This window comes from Panthera leo, chromosome C2 (genome assembly GCF_018350215.1).
Source record: "Panthera leo isolate Ple1 chromosome C2, P.leo_Ple1_pat1.1, whole genome shotgun sequence".
Classification (NCBI taxonomy): Eukaryota; Metazoa; Chordata; class Mammalia; order Carnivora; family Felidae; genus Panthera; species Panthera leo.
The window spans coordinates 131,026,101-131,044,634 of NC_056687.1; the positions used below are offsets into that span (position 1 = coordinate 131,026,101).

Below are 18,534 nucleotides of genomic sequence, written 5' to 3' on the forward strand. Positions count from 1 at the left end.
TTTGTCACCTGTTGAGGCTGTTGTTTGCATTTAGGAAATAGGTTCAACGTGAGTAAAAGTGTGTGTTTCTCTCAATCCTGGAGGGACATGCAAGGTTACCTTTATGAGTGATAGGTACAGACTAAGGATACATAAGAAAAGCTTCTAATATGCTTGTATTCACTTTAAATTTTGCTCTAATAAGGGATCATTAAAAATATGATTAGCAATTAGGTTGTTTTTATGCTTGAATCACACTTTAATTTGCATTAAAAAGTTCTATTTGAGTAGAAAAGTCAGAGAGGCATAATGTTTCTTCTTTTTTTCAAGAAATCAAGCTGTTTAAACTGTACAACAACCGCAAAACTACATCTACCTGGTGAACAAAAGAAAAACCAACAGCGGAGAGTTATCTTTACATATCACATAGACAGCCATAAAAATGTTTTGTGTTAATGACTTAAAAGAAATAGAAACATGGGAGTTGAGAGAGCCTGTCCCAGGACCACTTAATGTCAAGGCTCTGTCCCACCAAAGATGTTGAAGGAATTGCTGAAGGTTCGTGGCAAAGCAAGGAGCACATGAACACAGTCTGTTTCAAGAATGCCTCTGAGGTGTGATGGGCTGGCAAGTGGTGCCAGTTTATTAACCTATTGCCTTGGCTCCAAACCCACTCTTCTGGACTCATTCTTCTGATGCTGGGCCCCAGACTCTGTGGACCTTTTTGTCTTGCCCACTGCCCCTTATTAGGCTCCATTAATAGAAGTTTCTGGAGGAAAATGGGAAAGCTGGAGCAGAAAAAAGGGATTTGACCTCCAGTTCCATCAGATGCCCTGGTGGCAGCACATCTTCTGTCTTCCGGCCAGCAGCAGCTCACTTCAGTGTACGGTGTCTCCATTCCTCGCGGACCCAGCCTCATTGGTTCCATTCAGAGACACCAGCACCAGCGGCTGGCACCCTGTCCTCCAAAATCTGGGTACCATTCCATGGAGCCTCTCCTCAAGTTCAGAGACACCAACATGGCCCAGCAATGGCTCCTCCTCAGGGGTCTGCACCCTGGTCCGTGGGCCCCTCCTCTGAGCCTCTGAGTCTTCATGGTCCCAGCCTCTTCCTTTTATTCTCCAGGTCTACGTGGTAGCTGCTCCCCACATTTGCTGCTCCATGATATGCCAGCATCTTTTTGTCTTTTTAGTTGCCCTAATACTTGGATAACAATGCTATATTAAATTCTCTCCATTAAAGTAATTGGTGTGGTTTCTTTCTCTTAATAGGGCCCCGACTGTTAGACAAGCTGAGAAAGGCTGGGCAGGATTCTTTTCCAAGACACAACATTCTCTAAGCACAAAAGATTTTCCTGTAAGATTTGTTGAGCAATTTGGTTATTGAATCAGGTATGGCTTCAAACTACCTGATCCTTATTTGGAACATCAGAGCACAGGAAAAATCCAGTATCTTGTAAATGGTTCCATGAGCTTCCACCTCCATCTATTGTTGTTTATGCTCTAAAAGGATAGATAGGATGTAGAGTGACCTGATATGGTGGTTATGGTATTCTCTAACTTAACTTCCTTAATGGAACACACACACACACACACACACACACACACACACACACACACACACACACAGTTTCTTCTATGGAGAAGATGGAAGAAAACAATGAGAGGTTTCTGGAGATGAATCTGGAGATTCACAACCAGAACTCCAGGTATGGTTAGATGAAGAGAATTCTATGTCATTGAAAGAATAAATGCCAGCTTTGTTGGATTCACAGCTGACACTATGTTCTCTATAGAATGGACTAAACAGTAAATGTATCCTGATTTGAAAACCTTTCAGATGAGTGGGAAAAACTGTCATTTCATTTATTTTTAGTAAAAGCACAATGTTGAAATGTTACTTGATTCAGATGACAACGTGGGAGACAGGACTGCACCCAGAACTTTGCACTACAGTCATTGTAGGAGGAAACACCTGGTTGTACAAGTCCTGGTCACACACATTCCTGAGATCCTTTAGTTTGTGCTGGTTTAAAACAGCAAGATTGCATATGGCAACAGTGACAGGAAACATTTCAGATTTCTCGCTTTGTCTATAACAAAGTGAGGACTGTAAATACTTCCTTTGTCTTGTCTCTTGTCTACAGATGATAAAACTAATCTCAAAGACCTAATGCAACTAGCTCAAGGGCATATACTTGTTTAGAGGCACAAAGTCAGAATTTGTATCTGGGTCTCCCTGACTCCAAGAACCGAGCTTCTAATATCTCAAGGTAATGACACATCCTCAATCAACTCTTCCTCCTCATTTTGGCTTTAGGTACTTTCCTTTGGGTGATTACAATTTTATGGACAAAACTCATAAGTTCTTGGGTGACCATAGTCTGGTTACTTTCTGAGCTTTTCTTACCTACCTGATATTTATGATAGTTTCTAATATTTTCCTAAGATAAGTTAAGCCAATCGGTTCTTTAATAAAAAAAAGTTTAAAATATCTCTAGTCTTTGTGGTCTTATATTGAATTAGCCAGTATAGCTCTCTAACACACCAGCCAGTGGTTTACAACTTTTGCTAAATCCTCACCTTCTCCAGGATGTTTACCACGAGACTTTACTGATTTGCACACACCAAATGTTCTCAAGAACTATACCCTTCAAAGATTGTCCCTCCAAGTGGCAAATCTACTGCCTTAGCACGTTAATACTTCTGCTCTTGCATAATCATCCATTTTCCTAAACATTATTCACTCATCAATATTCAGCCAACACCATGGAGTACAACGGCGTGTTTCTGTATGCTTTACTGCATTTAATTCAAGGTTCATAATAAACAAATGACAGTAGGCAACATTATCTTTCCCGTTCTCTGGAGCAGAAGGAGGCTCAGAAAGTTCAGGCAGTTTGTGAGAGAGCTACAGAGCTGGTGAGTCACAGAGGAGATTTGAGAGTCCCAGGTTTCCAAACCCAAAGGGCTGATACAGTTGTGGATACACATAAACGAAGGATGATGGATCCCAGGAACCACACTGATCCACTGTGGAGCCCATGGGAGGGAAGAAATAACAGGGCCAGTGGATATCTCTTGCTCCCTAACCAGGGCTGAAGAGGCAGGTGGTGCTCATGCTGGGGGCTAGAAGCAAATGCTGGCTGCACAATGGCAGGGCAACAGCAGCTCCAAAGCTCATTTCAGAGCAGAGTTTGGATGATGCAAATAGCTTGAGATGCCCCAGTGTGTCGTTATGTAATTCCTGTCTGTCCCTGTATTCTTCATTTTTCCGTATAGATACACACTGCACTTTCTTCTATTGATTTTCAGAAACAGCCAAGAAACACATCCCACTGTGGCTGACACTCAGAAGGTATGAATTCCAGGGCTTCTGCCATTGCTTTTCACCTCTAAGTTTGAAAGTATCTTGGTCATGTAAGAAGGAAATTTCTTTAAATTAGAAACAAACAACAACAAAAAACCTCTGAGATGCAAGAGATTTAAAAAATAAAATGAAGTCTCTAGAAGGTAACAGTGAAATCATTCATCGGTGATGCTGTCTACAAAATCTCTCCCCACCTAGACCTGAGAATTCACCTTGAAGGCCCCACTGTCTTCTCGAAACACTTCATGTCAGGCCTCACATGAAAACTGCATCTCACTGCAGCCCTACATACCATCCAGAGAAAATCAACCTATGCATATCTGAAAATTGCCCCTATAGCCCATTTACCTTAAGCCCACTCATGATCCACCCAGGGGGTTATCAGAGATTTATGAGCAATCTTTTGCAGATTTAAGGATGCGGTAAGGAAGGAACTCATTTTTGTAATGTCCTCATATTTCATTCATTCATCCACTCATTCATCCACTAGTTGTTTATTGAACGCCTGATCTTTGTGCTGAGAAATCAGCAATGAATCAAAGAGTCCTGTCAAATCATCTCAGTATCTTTTTTCTTTTTTAAAAAATAATTTTTTAATGTTTATTTTTGAGAGAGAGAGACAGAGCATGAGCGGGGGAGGGGCAGAGAGAGAAAGGGAGACACAGAATGTGAAGCAGGCTCCAGGCTTTGAGCTGTCAGCACAGAGCCCAACATGGGGCTTGAACTCAAGAACCATGAGATCATGACCTAAGCCCAAGCTGGACATTAAACCAACTGAGCCACCCAGGCACCCCTCAGTATCTTTTTTCTATTGACAAAATGCAACAAGGAAATCATACAATCATATCTGCCTTTCAGATTTCAATGTTCCACCCTCACATTTCTGAACATGAGGGGAGTTTTCTCTGTAATGTTCTTCAGGCTGTCTGGCAAATGACTCACCCCCTAAGTTAATTTACTCATTACTCATTATCACAGATAATGAGTAGATTTAGTGTCACAAAAAACAATATTAGAAAGCATTTTTCTTGTATCTGAATGTACCAGTCTATGAAGAATCTTGGTGTGATTTGGGGGGGGAATGAAATGTCATTGTCTGGGAATTCTGTTTAATGAGAACACCTTCCTGAGCTACTGTGAGCAGGGGGAGAGGAGTGTCATGGCGTCCATGCCTCTGATAGCAGCAGATCCACATTAGCCTGGTCTCAACTAGGAAATGATTCTTTTCATGCCAATGATTTTTTTCTTCTCCTTCTCCTTCTCCTTTTTTCTCATTCTTCTCCTTCTTCCTCCTTCTCCTTCTTTCTTTTCTTCTTTCTTTCCTTCCTCTTTCTTTCTTTCTTTCTTTCTTTCTTTCTTTCTTTCTTCCTCCTCCTCCTCCTCCTCCTCCTCCTCCTCCTCCTCCTCCTCCTCCTCCTCCTCCTTCTTCTTCTTCTTCTTCTTCTTCTTCTTCTTCTTCTTCTTCTCTTTTTCCTTCTCCTTCTCCACCGCCTCCTCTTTCTCTGCCTCCTCTGCCTCCTCCCCCTCCTCTTTTTTAAAATAGACTAAATAACAACTTCAATTTCAGGGCCCCAACTTGTGTTACTTTGGTTTTCTGAAAGACTCAAGTGGGAAAGAGTCTCTTCCAATGAATTTTAATATGTTTTTCCCAATACCATGGCAGGTAGAATATTCATGCAGAGAACAGGAGTCTGTATTAAAGAGAGCTATATGCCAAGCAAACAGAGCATACTGGGGGGATTAAGTAGTACTTGGCATTTTACAGAATGCTTTAGAAGGTGCATGAGTTATATATAAAAGACAGACAACAATGACAACACTTAAATTGAATCTTGAGAATCCCCAGGTGCAAGTATAAATAACTTTTGCAAACTGTAAAAAAAAAAAAAACTGATACAAAGAGTAGATATCATAGTCCAGAACAGAGTAGGCAGAAGACTACCAGCAAAATGTGTATCATACAAAGAGGAGAAAAATGAAGCCCAGACTGGAAGAGTCACACTGTAAAAGGGTAATCCCCAATTCTTGGAGAAGATGGAGATTTATTGTGCTCATTCTCCCTCATCCTCTGCACTCTTTCATTTAACCATCAGAATTTGTTCTTATATTCTGTGTTAATAAGCTGTTTACATGCCAGAGGATAAAGTTGATCATACTGAACAATCCCTGAGATGTTTTTAAAGAGTTCTGAGTTAAGAAACCCCTGCATATTTTAGTATATTAAGATATTCCTGGCGGTTATGGTAAGATTCTACTGCCTGTGTATGGGCAAACCAACCGAGCAGAACCCCTAACCAGAGTCTGATGAGGCTCCACATTAAGTTATGAGTGGATGTTTTTCTGTGTCCTGCTTGTCTTAGAACATCTCTAACAGTGACTGTACTTTAACACTCCTTGATTAGGAGATGACCATAAAAATAGAAAGTCAAAACACTATTAGTTAATTAACGCATGATAATAGGGAAACATACTCATCAAATCAGCCAAGGGCATCCCTGTCATTTATTCCTCAGAGAATTTAAATTAAAATCTGCCTTCAGTTTTGCTCTTATCCTTTCTTCAAGGGTCACATATTTTTAATTTAAAAAATGAGAAGCAAACATTTAATTCTAATTAAAATCAATTGACTGTAAATTCTCTGGGTAATCTTTTACCTTTAAATGGAGTTAGACCCCTAGAAAACTACATGGCTTAGTTAATCATAAAACAGCTTTTTATTTTACCAAAGAAGCCACCTTTATAAAAACATATCTACATTTCCTGCAGGAGGATTGTTGAGGATATGAGTTTACTCAATATGCCATGTATAAAACACCATGTGAGGAGCCCTATCTTCCAGGAGGACCCACATTCATGTTCCTAATAATGAGAACTAGGAATTGTATTGTATTTCCCCTTTTTGACTTGACTTTCTGGAAGCTCGGGGTCATATTACACACTCAGCCATAGCAACCATGGTCACACACTGGCTTCTTCACTCTCTCTGATCTTCCTATTATATATATATATATATATATATATATATATATATATATATAGTATATTATGATGTGATGTGTATATTATGATAGTACATAGGATGTGAAAATGGATTAAACAAACTTCTCGCAGGTATTAGAGGTAAACTGTGATCAGCAAAGCATGCTATTCATATGCGTCAACTGGTAATTTGATTTTCAAATCCTTTTTGACATAGTGTTAGAGAATAAATTTTTAAGTAAAGTAGATTTTCAGTCTCTCAAAGGCAAAGATTGTCTTCCATTTCTCTCTTCGTTATTCTCTGCAAACAACAGGGGCTCAACAAAAGCCACCAAAGGCAAACGAGAGGCAACGCTTGCTTACTGAGGGTTTGGTTCATATTTCTTGGAACTTGAGGTAACCTGAGAGGCTATCCTGAAATAGGAGGTTCAGGATAAGAGGTAGATGAAGAAGATCCTGATCTAGCCAGTGAGCAGTTATCTGCTCTTACGGAGGCGGGCAGATGTGTAGGAGTCTGGGTGTGATTACAAGGTGTCCTGAGGCTGGTGCGTCGTCGGGTGCAGAGAGCTCTTGTGGAGCTGCAGAAACCTTGGCAGCACCGTAGCAGCAGGAGACCACCCTGAGCCTCACCGAGGAGCACACCTGCTCCCACGCCCACCCAGCCGGTTTCCGTGGGCACAGGTGCACAGAAAACACCTCTTTCATATGGAATTGAAAACACTATGATTCTGGCATTCTTCCAGTTTTTCTAAGGTTTGCCCATTATTCTGTATCTGACTCCACCCGGGGTGCTTCTGGCTATTCCGTTTGCACACTCAGGTTATACAAGGGTGACATTGTCACCTGTGTCCCTCACACCCAGAGGGGCTTAGGGAAGGACAGCTGCGACTCCCTGACCCTATGCCATCTTATCAAGAATCAAAAATAACATTTGTTTCAATTATTTCTTTGCCAATATCTTCATACTGTACTGTCAGAAGGAGTCTGCCTTCTTCTTAAGGTCCTGTGGGTTGGGAGCCCAGATGTGACAGCTTGTCCCATGGCTGGGAATTATAAAGGTTGGGTTGCATGATTTCTTTTTCTAATTTGGCAAATAGAAAACTATTAGAGTCAAAGCTCTAAATACAGCAATAACATGAGACTTTCTGCTTAACCTGCAGTACGTGGAGGTGTTTAGGGTTTCCAGCATCAAACAGATTGAAGATATTTCAAAATAATATAGGAACAGCTGTGTGAATTTATTACAGCTTTATCCTAAACGTGCTTAATTGTTTCAAAATAATGCTTATTGCCCCAGCTGGGAAAGTACAAATTTACTACAATTCAGGCATGATCTTAATGGTAATCAAAGACAAGTAACACATTTGATTTTTGGCTCTAAAAGGAAAAAAAATACATCAGCAAGGAAGAGTAAACAAGGGGTACTAGGAAGACTGAAGCTCTGATACTTCTTACCTAAATAGTCCTTGAACTTGTGCCCCCACCTGGTCCCCACTCCCCAACTTGGACATCTGTTTTACAGTTGACAACAGTTAAAGGGCCCTCTTTAGGACTGTTTGCTTGGGAGCAGGATTTCAATTTTGTGTGGAGAAAAAAAGAATATGCATTTCATAGTCAAGTAGATACCAATTCATAAAGTCAGGGGCCCGCTGGGTGGCAGTTGAAAGATCCAGAAAGAGGTGTGAAAAGAGCCATCTAGCATTTATTGGGTGCCCACTTAGTACTAAATAGAGTGATATATAGTACTTATGCTCATTATTTCTCCATTTTGCAGGTGAAAAAACCAAGGCTTGAAGAGGCAAAGGGACTTGTCCAAAACCAGAACATAAGAAGGGGAGCTAAGTTGTAAATTTAGGTCATTCAAATCCTAAAATCCACCTCTGCTCATTACAGCGATTTACCTATGATGCGCCCTGTTGTTACTGAAACGGAACAATTGGAATTTGGGTGCACGTGTGTTAAGCTTCGGTTGGTGTACACACACACACACACACACACACGCAGTATTTTGAAAAAATACCTAGAGAAGACTTTTTCAGGGAAGATGAAATCCTGATGACACAGATAAGAGCAAAAGCCCAAGAAGTAGAGGAATTGCCAAGGTGCCTGGCATGAGAACATTCTATTTTACTCCTGAGAAAGGGATGAAAGCAAAAGATGCTGGAAAACTGGAGTGAAGCTGGGGTGGAGACCTCTGGGAGTATAGCAGACTTTGGGCTGTATCCCAAGATCCCCCTTTAGGACTGAAGTCTCATTCCCCAACTTTGGCGAGTGGGCATGGCAGGGAGCCCTCAGCCCGTGGACCTCTAGAGAGCTGCCCTTGTGCCAGGGCGAACACCCCTTTCTGTGGCCCTGCAGCCTGTGACTGGTGTGCACAGGGCTCTCAAGCTTAGTCCCCTCAAGCCAACTTGGGACAACTTTGCAGGGCCGTTCCAGCTTTAGCACATCCCCTCTGGCCAACGAGGCCTTGATGAGACAGTACCACAGCCCAGCTTCTCCTTCTGCTCAGTCTGCCTTCCTTCCATCCCCCAACACGAGTGGACCCAGAGAGCCAGCCCCCGTGCAGGAAACCTTCTGCAGGAAAACGATCTCAGAGCCTGCTTTCCAGTGAGCGGACCCGCAACAGGTGGCTACCGAGCACTTCTTTAAGAACAGGGGTGCCTAAGTGACCTTAAGTCTTTGTGACACGATGCCTTTATCACTGGCTTCCAAATTTTCAAAAAAGTCTAGTGCCCTCACAAATGATTTGGTTAAGTAGGAGTATTGGGGAAAATGGATGAAGAGGTTAGATTTTCAGTCTAGACCAATATGGTGCAGCACGGAGACATGGGAGACAGAAGATGAGATATTTACAATTTGTAGGGACTTTCAGAACTCCCAGAAAGGGCTGTGAACTACCATAGGACATGGACATAGGGCCTGAGCCAAAGTTGCTGAGACCTAAGGGCCAGAGACAAATGGGCTGACATGTGGGTTAGCAATAATGAGGCTGAGCTTCACCTTCACAGAAAGGAGATAAGTAATTCCTGGGCCAGGCAAGTAGACGTTAACGGGTCCATGAGAGTGAGAAGGCATCATGTGAGCAGTGCATGGACCTGTCCATCCCTTTGGAAAAGACGGACCCCTCTCCTGAACTCCCTGGGTGTTGGCTGCACTCAGGTGGTGCTTGACATTCTCCTCGGTCTTGTGAATCACACTTCAGGTGCCCAGTCTCCTTAGCTAGGGTGTAAGGTGTCTCCCTCATTATGCACCTCAAGGCACTTAGCACCTCACATGACAAACTCTCAAGAAAAACACAATTAATTGATTGTAGACCTTGACACAGCTGAGTAAGAAGTCTGACCAGCTCTGTAAAGGCTCTCTTAAACCTAATAAGTAAATTTGGAACCACTGCTCCATGGGCAAGAAGCCCTCATTTGCTGGTCACCAAGCCTTCCTTTCCTACAAGTTTTCGTTTGTTGTTTTGCAATTGAAATGCTGGTTTCAATCAGCAGTTCCTTCAGAAGTGCTGCTGCCTGACACTGACCTTTTATTAAAGGAAGGGAATGTTGGAGGCATAACTAACACCTCTTCAATGAGATTTGGAAAGCGAAGAGGAGAACATCATCTATTTCTCCACTGAAAGGTTATTTCAATCAGTGAGATAGAATGAGCTTTATTCAGAAAGCACTTGGAAATCCTGCAATGCCAAGTTCTTTGTATTAAAAACATGTATTTAACAGAGGAGAAGCCTGGGCTGAGACGATGAGATGCTGTCAAAGTATAGAGACCAAATACCCACCAACTGAGAAAGGCATGGAACAGGACCTAGGATTTGAGAGCGGCAGACCGAGCCTGGAAGCTAGCTTTGGCCTTGTGTGTCTCAGTTGGCCTTTCTGTAATCACAGATTGTTCATCTTTAAGGTGCGGTTGCATGTACTTATGACAACAAAATGAGCGCAAGTAGGTTCCAGAACATGATTACAGGCACATGGAAGGCTCATGGGAATGAAAAGGCTCCTTTAGAACATTTAGGGTTCTTGATGGGGACCCGGGCTTTTGTGTCACCTGGCTCTCACTGGCACCATCCGACCCTGGCTGCGGTTAGCAGCACTAGTTTTGGAATTACCCATACTTCTTTTTTTATTTTTTAATTAAAAAATTTTTTTTAATGTTTATTTATTTTTGAGACAGAGACAGAGTGTAAGAGGGGAGGGACAAAGAGAGGAAGACATAGAATCGAAACAGGCTTTAGGCTCTGAGCTGTCAGCGCAGAGCCCAACGTGGGGCATGAACTCATGAATGGTAAGATCATGACCTGAGCTGAAGTTGGAAGCTTAACCGATGGCTACCTAGGCGCTTACTATTATTTTTTAATGTTTTATTTTTTAGAGAGAGAGAGATAGATAGAGCACAAGTAGGGGAGGGGCAGAGAAAGAGGAGACACAGAATCTGCAGCAGGCTCCTGGCTCCTGGCACAGGGTTCGAAATGGTGAACCGGGAGATCATGACCTGAGCCAAAGCTGGCTGCTTAACTGACTGAGCCACCCAAGCGCCCTGGAATTAATCATACTTCTATTCTAAACATAGCCTTGCCACTTACTAGCTGTGTGACAGTAGGGAGGTTTCTTAACCTCCTGAAATACAACTCCTTTACTTATAAAATGGGGAGTTTTGGCATCTCACAGATGTGTGGTGAGAGCCGCGTGTGGTAGCGGGTGTCTGGCTTAGCACACGTTCCTTATCACACCTCTGGGCATTGAAAGCAAGCTTCCCTTCACATAAACATTGCTATGGCTTTGGTCCAGTTTAGAACCTGAGCTGATACTATTACAAACCTCATGCTACTCCATCTTGGAAGTATTTTAGCAAGTGCTTAACGCTCCACCACCATTTTCTTTTACAAGTGATTGCTACTGCATGATGAGCCATGTATCAGGTTAACAAGAAGAACAATAAAGGTCATGGGCTTCTCATTTCCAGTTTGACCTTCTTCGGTCAAGGTCATCCTGTGATTGAAAGTGAAAGAAAAATTTCAAGAACTTCTGAGGCAGCTAGCTGAGACTGATCCAATTACTATGTTTGACCTCACGGTTACTATAGCACCTCCTTGTGCCTCCTGCAGCCTCTAAATAGTTGACTTCAGCTCTCATCACAGCACTCGGCCAGAGCTGTGCTCTAACCTTGCCCAGACCTTTCCGAACAGTGGACATGAGAGTTCAACAATGAAATTGCCAGAAAATTCTCCACAGCCCTGCAGCACTCAAAGAGGGCTCTGTAGCTGCAGCAGCTAACACAGGATCTAGTGCCATCCGGCCAAGGACAGGCCTCTATGATGCACACCCACAAATACATAAACCGGTTCTGAGTATCAAAGTGGCACGCACTGTGTCGGGCATGCTCACACAGGTAAGTCGTGAGTGCATCTCACCAAACACACTAGGCAGCTCCACGGGAACCACCTTTCCTCCCGCCCTCTTCAACAAAGACTATCTATCCACTGCCTACTTACAGGAGAGCAATGTCCAATGGGCATGATGCTGCACATCACCACACCGACTCTAGGCGTTCATCAGCTACGACCAGTGACACCAAAACCAACACTTCTGGAAAAGCGATTCCTCCGACATGTTAGGGCACCGTGAGTTTCTTCACCTCATTTAGATAATTCACAAAAATCACTAACCCTCTCCCCCTGCCAAAGTATCACTTTTTATTAACCCATGTGAGCAACAGCATTTGATTCTCAATAAACAATATTTCTGGTAAACTGGGTTGGAAAGCTCAGCTGAACCCTGAGGCCAAAAGTGGCTTCTTCTCTTCCACTGCAAGTCTAGACTTAGAGACATTTTCTGTTCCTGACTCTCAAGTGTGTTTGCTGACAGAGATGAAAATACAACTTCCTATATTCCAAAAAATATAGCAAAAGCAAAGAAAATAGGTCACAAGGTCAAAGACTAAGTTTACTAGAGAGAGAGAGGGAGAGAGAGAGAGAGAGAGAGAGAGAGAGGAAGAGAGTAGAAAACATAAAATCCAAAAGTTTGATAACATACTCTGTGGAGAAACCGGAGAAGAGGCACTTGCATACACTGCTGGGTTGGAATGCAAAATGGCATTCGGTGATACCTACCAGAACTATATACGCATTTACTTTCTGATCAAGCAATTCCGTCTCTAGAAATCTATCTCAAAGATAAACTGGAAATAAAACAAAAAAGGTAAATGCACAGGGTATTCATTATAGTACTACCTGTAACAGCTAAAGCCTGGAAAAACCCATATGTCCATCTGGGGAAAGGGTGAATAAACAACAGTCCCTCTGCACAAAGGACATCTTGGAAGCTGTGAAAAGGAATGACGCCTATTGCTATACACTACTGTGAAGTAATCCCGAGGATATATTGCCAGGTGAAACAGACCAAAGTGTGTGTAATGTGTTGCCAATTTCTTAAGAAGTGAGAAATATGATACCTTTATCTGAACATCTTTTTTAAATGAAAGGATGAGCCATACATTTTTTTAATGATTCCTATTTGTGGAAGGGAGAGAATAGGGTAAGGGATCAAGGATAGAAGCTATCTTCTTTATTTTTTTTTTTTTTTAACATTTATTTATTTTTGAGACAGAGAGAGACAGAGCATGAACGGGGGAGGGGCAGAGAGAGAGGGAGACACAGAATCCAAAGCAGGCTCCAGGCTCTGAGCCATCAGCCCAGAGCCCGACGCGGGGCTCGAACTCACCTACCGCGAGATCGTGACCTGAGCTGAAGTCGGACGCTCAACCGACTGAGCCACCCAGGGGCCCCGAAGCTATCTTCTTTAAATATGCCTTTTTATGGATTTGACTTTGGACCCATGGAACCACTTTACATAATTAAGAAACAAAAGTAATAAAACAAAAGCAGTTTCTAAATATGTGAACCAAATAAACTTTTATATACCCACATGGAGCCTAATGATCCAGTTAAATAGAAATGGGTTGCATGCACGTGAGGAAATTACTGAGGTTAAGGAAAGAACCATGCAAAAGAGTTATAAAGAGGAAACTGCTTTATGAAACTTTTTATGAAGACTGCCTCTTCATACCTGCCAGGTTGTCATTTATTATGAAACCCGACAACTCACTGGTCATTAGGTAGAGTACACAGAAGGGTCTCGCCTCAGTAATGGGCTATGATCAGCCATAGCTTGAAGGCTGCCGGGGGTCCCACGTGACAAAGCTCAGAAGTAAGACCCAAATGTATCAAATTGTTTCCTACTCATTTAACTGAATCCTAAAACAAAGCTTGAGACTACTTGTTGGAATACAAAAATACAAAAATAACCAGCACTCAACAAAGTAAAATTCACAATGCCAGACATTCAAGCAAAGATTACCAGGAACACCAGGCAGTAGAAAAATATTACCTATAATTAGGAGAAAAATCAACCAATTGACACAGAAATGACACATATTAGCATTAGCAGATAAGAACACCAAAATAATGAAACTATATTATACTTGTTCAAGTAACTAGAAAATATATTGACCATGTTAATCAAATACGTGAAAAATATTTTAAAAAGAGACTCAAATCAAACTTATAGAGATGAAAACTATAGTATCTCAGATGAAAAATATACTGATTGGGATTAACAGCAGATCACACATTGCAGAGGAAAAGATGAGTTAAGTTGAAAACATAGCATTAGAAACTATTCAAAATGAAACAGAGAGAGGGAGAAAAGGCCTTAAAAAAGACCAGAACATCAATGAGCTACGGACAACTTCAAGAAGCCTGATACATGTGTCATTGTATTTTCCAAAGAGAAAACACACATCTATGCAGGCAGATACTTTGTTTTTCCTGTGCCTGTGCATTAATTATCAATGCAGAGGTGATTCAGAGCTGTGGTCACCACAAAGAGCTCCCATCCCTCTCATTAAGAAAATTTAGGGCCCGGATGTTTCTCAGGGCATTGACTTCCAACTGGAGAAATGGGCTCAAAAGCTCCCTGAGACTTTTAGGCCTTCTCCATAGGTGCCCGTTCTCAGGCTGAGTCTTAGTAAGGTGGGTCCCATGCCTAGAACTTTGTCCCACTGAGCAGGATGTTAGAGTCCACCCCCCTCTGCCCATGGTTTCCAGGCAGTAAGACCTCTTGGCCACTGTAAGAACCTGACGAGTCCCTGACAGGGACACCAGAAGTTCATCTTCAGAATTTCCTGGGTAGTGAGTCCCTCTAATAGCAGGCTTTGTGGGTCCACACACCTTTAGGACAAATGCTTATGAGGTGCCTGAAACTATACACTAAACCTGGCTCTCCTTGTAACAATTCTATGGGGAACAAAGGAAAAAAACTACTACAAATGTCTAACATATCTAGTTCACAGATTTAGATCCATATCCACAACTACCATCCATTTACAATTAGGACCAATAATGCTAAGTGATGAGCCCACTTACATGATATTCTGGAAAAGATAAAACTATAGGGACAGAAAACAGATCAGTGGTTGACAGGGGCAGGGTATGATGGGAGAGATGGGTTACAAAGAAGAAGCACAAGGAATATTTGGAGGTTCTATAATCTTCTATAGAAACTTCTATAATCTTGACAGTGACGATGGTTATATAGCTATATGCACTTATCAAAACTGATAGAGCTATATGGTAAATAGAGTGAATTTTATTGTTACACATTTGTCAAAACTCATAGAACTATACACTAAAAAAGGTAATCTTTATTAGATATAAATTATACCTTCCTTAATAAAATAGAAAACAAATAAATAAAAAAGAATAAAAAAATGAGGCCTTAAAGACATAGGTATATTTTTATATTATATTTGGCTTTTATTAAGGTGATCCCAACTCATACTCTGGTAACAAACTCCCTCCAGGTAAAATACTTTAGATTCAGTGCTTCTCAAACTATAATATGGATATGATTCTCCCGGGAACTTATTAAAATGCAGATTCTAAGTTAGGAGGGGTGAGGGCAGAGATTCTGCATTTCTCACAAGCTTCTAGGTGATCTCCATGCTGTTGGTCTATGGACCATACCTAAGTAGCAAAGCCAAGGATTCTAGTGAGATTACTTGATATATAAAGGTCAGGAGAACTATTCATTCAGGTTGAAAAACACCTTCGTGGCATGACACGTTGTCTTGGCCTGTGTATTAGAGTTAGAGGATCGATCCTTTAGCAATAGTGTGTCACTTACTCCCCTCAGAGCTGAGAGCTGACCAACTGGACCATTCTGGAGCCAGACCTGGAATCAAATCCAGCTAATGGTGGTAAAGAAAACTCTTCTCAACAGAAACCCTTTTGGATTTCTACCCTTCTACCCTTGCTATGAGGGTAGAAGCTTCAGGAGTTCTTTGAAGCGACAGAAGCCCATGAAGTCACAAAGGGCCATCCATCCATCCATCCATCCGTATATGAATAGCAACCTTTCTTCATGGAAATTACTTAGTCAGGAAGGAAGTCAATACTGGTTTCTTGTGATTCTGCTGACAATCTAAAGACTTTGAGTGGCACCACCTAATAGCTGCTAACACCCAGTGCTGTCCATGCCCCCAGCAGTGAGTTTCATCTGTGGAGTGGTCTCCCAACAGGAGTAAGAAGTACCTGTGACAGGGAATTAAGTGTTGGAGGATGGTAAATGGCTGGTTTTTATATTCAACAACTTCCTGATATTTTTCCAGAGACCTGGCACTTCTTTTTGCATGCTTAAAAAAACCCACAAAAACACTATATAAATATCTTCACAGCTTCTTCGCCCACAGATGCCCTTAGGTATAAAACATCACTTAGCAGACTAACACATGCCAGCACCTTCAGATACTTCACTTGGGGCTTTTCAAGAGGCAGCAACCACATGGATATTGAGAGTCATATTATAAGTTGTTAGCATTTTATTGAGTATATGCTATGTGCCACAAACTATCCTAAGTGCATTTCATAAATTCATGATCTCAACATGAGATCACCTCATAACAACCCTGTGAAGTAGGAACCAATATTGGCCCTACTTTCCGATGAGAAATCTCAGGTACAAGGAGGTTGGGTAATTTGTCCAAGGACGCACACTAGTAATGATGAGCAGGGATTCAAATTGCAGCAATTGCTGTCTCCCTGCTTCACACCCTCCATCCCGACCACTATACCAGGGTCTGCTCTAGGCCTGGCACTGCATACATGAATGCTCACTAAACTTGACGAGGGAGCTTGGAGAGAACTAGAAGAAACACGGCAGCTGGGAGAACTAGAAGAAACACGGCAGGGGGTCACCACATGCATTACTCCCCAGTTTCCTTAGAGAGCTTTACTTTCGCACTGTGGGAGATGATGAGGCCACTTGTCTGACACCCCTAAACCACCACACACTAAGCCTTTAGAAGCACTGATAACTGAACTGGAAGGTTTGTTCTTCCCTAGATCTTACCTTTCTTATGTAAAGATGGGGAAGGCTGTGAAGGGAGGAGGTTTGGGAGGGAAACCAGGAGTTCAGTTTTGGACATCCTGAATCTGAAATGCCTCAAGGACACCCAAAGAGAGATGTCAAGGAACAGGTTCAAATTCACATATTACTGAAAAATTAATGGATGAAAAGATATGGTGAATGGGAGTCCCTTAAAAGTAACATAGGTGAATAGTTGGAAGTAGAGATAAAACAAGGTTTACCATAGGTTGATAATTGTTGAGCTGACTGATGAATCTAATGGGATTAATTATACTATCCTGACTACTATCTGTAACTTCCCAAGTTAAATTTTTAAAAATTCAGAAGGACACAGCATCATTTATATAGGATACCATAACAAAAAAGTAAAACCTAGATCTAATCACAAAGGAATAATAGACAAACCCAAATTGAGGGGCATTGTACAAAATAGCCCATCTTGTACTCGTAAAAAATGTCAATGCCATGAAAGACAACAAATAACTGAGGAGCTGTTTCAGAATAAATGACACCAAAGAGATCTAACAACTAAATGTTAATGTGTGAAACTGGCATGTATCCTGGGTCGGAAAAAAAGTATTGCTACAAAGGGTATTATTTGGTCAATCGGTGAAATTTGAATGTTGGTTAGTATAGTCTATGGTATATATCAATGTGAAATATCTTAAATTTAATAATTTGCTGAGATTACATAAGAGAATATCCATGTTCTTTGGAGTTTCACACTTAAATATTTAAGTGTGAAAGATCATGATGAGTGAAATTTATTCTCAAATGACACAGTAATAATTATTATAATCATGTATAAATATGGATGTGAACACCTAATGCAAATGTGACAAAATGTTAACAACTGGTGAATCTAGGTGAAGCATATGTCAGTATTTACTGTGCTATTCTTTCACCATTTCTATAGGCTTAATATTTTTGAAAATAAAATTTGAAAAAATTAACACTATTGGCCTGATATAATTAGTATCCCTGAAATACATCGCTTGTATGCCCTTCCTTATAGTCTTTTGAATAAAAAGCTATCTTCTTTACTCCTTAATGATAGGCACTAAATACTTGATTTTTCCTTAAGAATGCCTCTTGTATGTATCAGTTTGATATGCATTACATCACTTGCTCATCGTAGCAGGCCCTGCAGGTACTCTCCCACTGTGGGGGGGTACCACTGGTGGAGAACCTTGCCTGGAGAATGTCCTTTTCAGTCACAATCCCTTCCTAGATGGCCCATATCCAGTCCTTGACTGACCTGGGGCTGCAAAGGCCTGGCCCTCTCACCCGAACTCTGGACAGTTCTGCAGGGCCATCCAAGCTTCAGAGTTCTCTGCAGGGTCCGTGGAGGCTTCCACTGAGACCATGGCACAGGCTGATGTGTCCCTGTGCATAGTCCACTTCCTTCCCCTCCTTTCTACATGTGCTGGCGTCATGAACACCCCCTCACAGACCTCCTGCGCAGTAATCCCCACCTCCAAGTCTACCTTCCCAGGGATCCAACTGTGGCAATAATGTTATAACCATTTTGCAGATGAGGAAACTGAACCTTTGAAAATCACTTGCCTAGGGTCTGAAAACTTTATTGGTGAAGTCATGACTCAGACTCCATATACACTGGCCCCCAGCCTCACCTTTCTTCTATTTACCTTTCCAAATCCTACCTCTCTAGTAAGGACAAAGCCAAGTTTCCACTTCTCCCAGAGGCCTCCTTGACTTCCCCTTTCTGATCCGGAAGCTCTCACCACCTGCTCCATTTGGCACATGGCCATGGTCCCACTTG

The 18,534-nt window shown here is 41.8% G+C and overlaps 1 protein-coding gene across 12 annotated transcripts in view; it reads right to left on the reverse strand.

Annotated features, from left to right (window-relative positions):
* Positions 1-18,534, reverse strand: part of NEK11 (NIMA related kinase 11) — a 291,628-nt gene that overhangs the window by 31,331 nt on the left and 241,763 nt on the right. The window contains exon 16 of one of the 12 annotated variants that reach the window (XM_042954482.1): positions 15,143-15,916. The exons of the other annotated variants lie outside the window; for them this stretch is intronic. Within the exon in view, the coding sequence (XP_042810416.1) occupies positions 15,754-15,916 (163 nt within the window). The 3' untranslated portion in view covers positions 15,143-15,753. Of the gene's footprint in view, positions 1-15,142; positions 15,917-18,534 lie in introns of those variants that run through there. 12 annotated transcript variants of the gene reach the window in all.